The 6,837-nt window shown below is 44.0% G+C and overlaps 1 protein-coding gene and 1 long non-coding RNA gene across 3 annotated transcripts; both read right to left on the reverse strand.

Annotated features, from left to right (window-relative positions):
- Positions 1–556: 556 nt before the first annotated feature.
- On the reverse strand, positions 557–3,619 carry LOC125554625 (probable protein S-acyltransferase 2). Its single transcript, XM_048718124.1, has 4 exons — positions 3,436–3,619; positions 2,932–3,219; positions 2,658–2,743; positions 557–2,137 (listed from the first exon to the last, which is right to left on the reverse strand). The coding sequence occupies exons 2-4, from the start codon at positions 3,176–3,178 to the stop codon at positions 2,045–2,047; spliced, it is 426 nt and encodes a 141-aa protein (XP_048574081.1). The 5' UTR covers positions 3,179–3,219; positions 3,436–3,619; the 3' UTR covers positions 557–2,044.
- A 272-nt stretch (positions 3,620–3,891) lies between these two features.
- Positions 3,892–6,276, reverse strand: LOC125550799. 2 transcript variants are annotated; one of them, XR_007301868.1, is made up of 4 exons: positions 5,974–6,276; positions 5,676–5,879; positions 4,338–4,548; positions 3,892–4,242 (listed from the first exon to the last, which is right to left on the reverse strand). It is a non-coding gene; the product is annotated as an uncharacterized LOC125550799 (long non-coding RNA). The 2 variants fall into 2 exon arrangements; XR_007301867.1 differs by having other exon boundaries at positions 4,338–4,497; positions 5,974–6,269.
- Positions 6,277–6,837: the final 561 nt, after the last annotated feature.

Here is a 6,837-nt window from a genome sequence, read left to right on the forward strand (position 1 = left end):
ACTCAATTTCAAGTGCGTACGTAACCTAGACAAGGAGAAAGAAAGTCGATCTAATCGCTCAAGCTAAGACAAGAAAAAGTTGATGCTGCCCTGATGAGGACATGACTACCTTGAATACGACCAAAAAATATTGCATACATGCATATTTGTCAGGTAATTTCTAGTGCAAACTATTTAATAATCTATTTTTGTTATCCAGAACAAAAATACTTTACACACTTTTGTGTTTTGTCTAATTGTGATGATACCACTTGATAGAGGCGAGGGTGTCCTGATCTTTCGGTGAGATGATAACTATCGATTTGGTGGAGACGACTTTGACGATCTGACTACAAACGTGCACGATGTTGCGCCTTAGCAATCGCTAAATCAATTTCCTGAGGTTACTGATGATGTCGGAAGCACGGTCAGCCTAACCACGAAGGTCTATTCCTGCAAGCAATGGAAGAACGAGCAAGAATATGATAGCAATCTGAATATTGCAAATATATATGAAGTATTAATGATGGTGGGGATCCGTAAGCAGTCTTGGTCTGGTCGTTGGACACAAACAAAGTACACAAAGTTGCAATGGCTAACTTTTAACTAAACAAATTCCAAGGAAAAAGCTATTAGATAGATCTACTTATATAGGAGCAAGGGGTGGCGGCCAAGGAGGTGGGAGGACGTCCCAAGGCAGCCTAAAACTAATCCTAGGTCGTACAAGGCTCATGGGCCCAAGTGGAGGTGATGCAACACCTTTGGGCTTGTAGTTTGACACGGATTCTGTTACAACATCAGATTGTTTCGTCCATATCTCAATGCTCCGGACGAATTTGAAGGTGAATCCAATTGGGTTGGAAAGAGCACGAAATCTAGTTTTCAACAAAAAAAAGAATCACCCAATTTGGAGTCCATATGAAAAAGTTGGTGTTTTGATTCAGGTATGTCTGTGCAGTCCGAATCTGAATCCAGAATGTGAAAGACTTGGACTCTATCTTCTCTTGGCCCGAAAGTGACGTGAGAGGACTTTTTGAACAGAACCTAAACTTCTCATTTTCCCTTATTTTCCCTTATCTTCATATGTAGATTGTACAAATATTCCATACATCTGCAATTAGACAGAACACAAAAGTGTGAAGTATTTTTGTTCTGGATAACATAAATAAATTATTAAATAGTTTGCATTAGAAATCACCTGACAAATATGCATGTATGCAATATTTCTGGTCGTATCCAAGGTAGTCATGTCCTCATCATGCCCTAACATTTTTTTCCCTGTTATATTTTATTTGTTTTACTACTGCCTTCAATTTGCAAAAACTGGTTCGATTTCGGCATGTGATGCCATACTAGCAGTGGTGTAGTATTACAGTGCCAATTCACAATGAATTTTGTAGCAGTGAGGCGATCACTTTCAAAACCCATCCTTAGGAAGACAGAATCGAACATCAACGTATCATCAAGACACGCTACATAAGCAAGGCGACTGAAAGATTCCGCAGTAGCCAAGGCCGAAACTATGAACACGCTACAGAGGCCTTCGTCGAAGCGGAATCGAACCAAATATGACGCCGTCTAAATTACAGCTAGTACAGGAAGTTACCGAATAAACTTATCACCCCGTCAGCCGCCGCCTACAAGGGTCAGCACGGTGAAGGGCGCCCACTGCTCGCCGCCCAGGCTGCCGTCGCCCCTGCGGCTGCGGCAGCTAATGCATTGAGTATATTTTGGGGGAGTATATCCACTCTCGTACAGCAGTACTAGGTTTTTTTAGGCCAACTAGTGCTATACTACTGGTGGCTGGGGCGCCACCTGGTGGCGCCTCTTGAGGTGTTACTGTGCGCACTAACCAAGCTACTGTAGTTATTAACGTGTTGACAGTGTAGATAAGCGGCACTGGTTAAAAATATAACACCATACCATCAATTATCAAGCAAGAACTCTGCTTCCATTAATTATAGTAACCGCTTGTCTTAGAAACAATTTTCTGCAACAGCACATGCATATAACCAATTAAAAATGACAGAGGAGATGCAATGAAATGTAAGCTATATGAATTGCTTCATAGGAGTGTGTTGTTACGTATATGAATAGGAGAAGATCCAGAGCACAACTGACAAGAAATATGATACGATCTCTCTCCTGGTGCCCTCAACTGCACAAGCAAGATATAAGATATTAAGCAATTTTACAAACACTTCATATCTATAAATTCAACGAGTACTCTCTAACATATACTTTGAAAAGAAGAGGTCTTATTCATCATTTCACAAACCTGCATATTAGTGTAGCAAGCAAAGACATGCAAAATATTTTATTTAATCTTTGAAGACATGCAAAACGCGAAGAAGACGGTGTCCCGGATCGGGCCATCATCACGGGGGGTCATGTCGCCACCATCATGCCGGCCATGAAGACATATGATTTTCTAAGAGAATTTACCTTAAGGTTTACTAATGAAAACATGACAAGAGAAGAACTAAAGATTAATTTAATTAACCTCTATGTTAGCTCTAAGCAATCTTGGTATATGGGTTAGACCGTAGGTCGCACCGATACCTAAAGTTCTTGTAGGTTGTTTGCAAAGATGAAGGATTGAATAATTACGAAGTTGCGACAAAATGATTTAAATACCAAGAGTTTTAAAACAGAGGAAAGGTGGGAAGGGAAGCGACCTGATTGGTGCTCTTCAGGTAGAGATGAAAGACAAAAAGACTGCCAAAAAACCACACACAAATAAAACAGTAGATGATCCGAATCACTCAGGCAGGTGTCTTCAACATTGCCCTCTAAATCGATGAATCCTCTGCATCTTTGATCTTAATTATGTACACCCAACAGAACCCAGACACATAGAGGCAGAGTAATGTGGTCAAGAATACAAACATATATAATAAACGATAATTACGCTGCACGAGAAAAGTTGGTAGTTAGCACCAAACATTGATTAATAGTTGCAATAGAGATTCACCATGCAGATTCGGATGACAATGAAATATATTAGACTATTAGGCATTAATATAGTTACCAGTCCTATGCATTGACCAACCCAAGGACAGTGATGATCAAAACGCTCCACACAGTTGTTACAGATAGAACAGTGAGAAGAACGAGGCGGCGGATGCTGCAGGCAGGTGTCATAGTACTTGACCTTTGCATCGGTTCCATTTACAGTATCATTGTTACGAGGCACCATACCAGGATCTCTACAGAGGTAAGAAGCAGCAGCGTCAAATCCTGGAAAATGAAAGGAACCAGCTTCAGACGAGTGTGAACACTACAACAGTGCATATTCATATGACCTGAGGAGAGGACAGAAGCATGAAAGATCACAAAATGTTTCACATGTATTCCCAAATAAGACTGTTGCTGAAACACATCCAAACTGCAGCTAATCAAGGGAAACAATAAAAGAATTTAAGCTGAGAAGAAGTAAAGATTAATTTAATTTACCTCTATGTCTGCTCCAAGAAATTTCTTTTGCATTTTAGCGCTTCATGCAAATAGCTTACAACAACAAGAACATTTCCGGTACCTTCTTCCATCATATCCACTTTTCAACAATTCAGTAAATGGCAGTCAGTTCCTAAATGATATTGTTCGCAAAGTAAACCCGGGAATGCCAAGTCTCCATCGACTGCTTGCGAAGGATTAAGATTCTGCTATTAGTAAGTAGGTACAGTACACATCTTGTCATGCAAACAACATCTGTTAAATTTCTAAATTAAAATAACAACCACATTACAGCAAAAAAGAAACACACATATATCTACCTCAATTACCAAAAGCACATATTTCCTGCGACTTAACTCTGTTAACCATAAAATATCAATTCAGGTTCAAAGCTTATTCAATAGAAATCCCACTGAATGGTCCCTACTGGAACAAAAAGAGATCACACATGATGCATACAGAAGGCAAATGATTTTCAAAGTGTAACCTAAGCAAGCGCCACAAAATACCGTACTGCAAGGGAGACTTGACTCAATTGGGTTTGACACTCGGTTCAAAAAGCAGTACCATTTTAGAGTTTTTGACAACAAGTTAACATTATTGGAGAACATCTCACGTGCCACATCTTCGTCAGATTATCTATTTTGTAGTACATTCTGTTTAGATATTACAACAAAAAGAGCATAGCAATGCCTTGGGCTTGATGATGTTGGATATGCAAAGCTTGAACATCTGCATTGGACCGGAATGCCACCGATGTTGCCACTTTCGGTAAGCCTCATATGACTCTGGTAGTTCGCATTGGCACTGCCCATAGTAAGGCAACCACATCAGATCAATTGAACTGGTCAGCAGAATTATCAAACTACATATTTATTCAAAAAAATTGGTCATATCAATACCTCGACGTTGTTCAGGACGAGCAATGTCCATGTCCTCCGCTATTGTCCGTTCCATCCACCCATGCAGGGTTGAGCAGGACGGGCATCTGATGACGATCTTGCGCTTCGCTTCCTCTTCGATCATGATCTCTTGGTCCCGGCACTCGGCACTGCAGAATGCCTTTTCACCGATGCAATGGCACACAACAATTAAATCAGTATGCCTTTCTGTCTGAAGATGCATAGAAAGAAACAGTTGTTGTGTCAAATAATGCAATTGGATGAATGATTACACCGAAGCAATATGTTCAGTTGCTGTACAAAGAAACAATTGGATGAATTTTTCAAGTTTTCACAAGGTTTCTTCCCCAAATGTATATGGGATGTTCCCAGGCGAACAACACCGCAATTATTGGTTGGATAAACTGTTTTCATTCAGGTGTAATCATCGGAGTATCTTCAAACTGAAACTCTGAAAGACTGGGCGTAGTGATAGATGTAAATGCAGTTTCCTTACAGCTTCTTGCAAGTGAAGCAGGAGCTCAAGAAGTCTGCTTGGCACTAGAGTGAGCGCCATCTGACCGAGCGGCCTCGGACCAGACTTCACATCCCCGTGCAAGAACTTGTTGAGGGCACCAACATGCCAGCGGTGGCCAGGCCGTACAGGAGATTATCTTGCCCCCAAGCTTTGGCTGCGATTGGCCGTCCCCGCCGCAGCCTTTGGTCGTGGAGGGGTGCAGCCATGCGTCCTGAGGTTCAGGCGCGGGCTGAGCAGGCAGCTCTTGGCAGCATTGACGCCCCACCGGGCGCGAGGGCACAACGACCACTTTGAGCCCGAGCCCCACAGGATCCATGGATCCGGATTGAGAAGAGAAAGGGGTAGGAGACGAGGCCACATAGAGAGAGAGGGGGGAGGGTGATTAGAAGGTGATGAAAATTTATGATCCCAATTTCTGAAAACATGCAAAGGCCATTTGGAATCATACACACATATCAACATTGTTCCATCCTTCCAGATCATGGTAGCTTTCCTTACTGAAATCCTTGAACATAGAGTCTACACGGTACCTAATGTATCCTTCCCATTGATGCAAGGAATCAACTGTCTGCGTCAGCTATAATAATAATATAAGGAGGAGGTGGGGACAGTATGTAACTTTCTTCTTGGATGGCAAAGACAAAAAATGTAACTGAAGGCCTGAAGCATCAAAATAGACACAGACATGATATCCATCAGACCATCAATTCAAAATGATTACAAAAATGGAGCAAAATCTCTCCCCAAATAAACATTTAGTTCATTCTCAAAGCTAAGATACCCTCAAAACATGAGAAGAGAGTGCTGATAATTAGTATTACCAAATCTGTTAGTTATCATTCGGCAGAGGAGACGCCACTGCTGACAATCCTTCTTCCCGAACATGGCGACATCGGGTTCGACGAGTTGAGTAGCTTGGCGATGATAATGGCCACTCCACAAAATAAGACGGGCCGGTTGCCCCACACAACCCTTCTTCAGCGCTCCACCCGTATCCACGCCTCACGCCTCCCGATCCCCTCCAGCTAGCATAGATGAGGTTAGGGAAGAGGAGGTAAGAGAGCACTAAGTAGAAGAAAAGACCAGGAGCTAGCGGTGAGCAAATCCGCGGCGGCTTACCTCGACTTGCCATCCTCATCGACGTGTCCCTCTGCCGCAGTTTGTGGCAGTTCAGCCTCGTCCGGTTGAGCGCCAACAAGGAAGAAGGAGCAGAGCCCAGGCGGGGGCTGGAGGAGGTGGAGCTCAGGAGGGGACATGGAGAGGGGCGACCTCGAGCGAAGTGGGGGAGGGCGGCGGCGGCCACGTTTTTCCTAACCCTAGGAGGAAGACGCTGGGTGTGAGGGCCTGAGGGGCGAAAGAGTCGCTAGTCAATCCCGCAATTCGTGCGCTCGACCATACTCCTATCTCTTTTTTTTCTCTTCATTCCCGCGGCACTGTAAATCGACGTGGCCATCACGAGAGCTCGCCCTTTGCGCGACGATAAATGTGTGCGATGCTACAAACCGTTGAGGGGGGTGAGCGATTGGCAAGGGTCTCGTTGTTTTCCTCTCCTCCGTGCGGCTGGAATCCTAGCCGCGGTCAGGGAGGCCGATCTTCCAACGCCGTTCTCCGGCGGCTCCCCTCTACCGGCGACCTCGGTCGTCGGTGGTGAGAGGGGTCGCCGGATCCACGTATGTGGATTGTTTTTTTACTCCCTCGTAGTCTAGGTTTTTAGGTTGTTTATTGTTTTTACTTCAGCGGCAACGATGACAGCGTTGAATAAAGATTCTTGTGATTGGGGATGACAGCGTTTTCCTGACGAGGCCATCGGTCCTATGGTTGGGAATGGATTTGGAAACCAGTCTGTTCAAGTAAGGATGGCGTGGCGGCGGCGACATCCTTGTGGTGGACCTGTGTCCTCGTGCTCCGCCGTTGCGACGGCGTTTGCTCCAGCGTCGACACGGAGCTTGGGAGGTAGTCAAGGAGCGGATGCAGATTATGGTC

The sequence above is a fragment of the Triticum urartu genome, chromosome 4 (assembly GCF_003073215.2).
Source record: "Triticum urartu cultivar G1812 chromosome 4, Tu2.1, whole genome shotgun sequence".
Classification (NCBI taxonomy): Eukaryota; Viridiplantae; Streptophyta; class Magnoliopsida; order Poales; family Poaceae; genus Triticum; species Triticum urartu.

Bases quoted from the DNA above. Each gene is read 5' to 3' on its own strand.
- LOC125554625 (XM_048718124.1), bottom strand. From the start codon at position 3,178: ATGGTGCCTCGTAACAATGATACTGTAAATGGAACCGATGCAAAGGTC. The intron at 2,744-2,931 runs AATCAATGTTTG...CACCTGCCTGAG, and splicing joins GAATCTCTATTGCAACTATT to TGATTCGGATCATCTACTGT. The intron at 2,138-2,657 runs GTCGCTTCCCTT...TTGCTTGTGCAG, and splicing joins ACCTGAAGAGCACCAATCAG to TTGAGGGCACCAGGAGAGAG.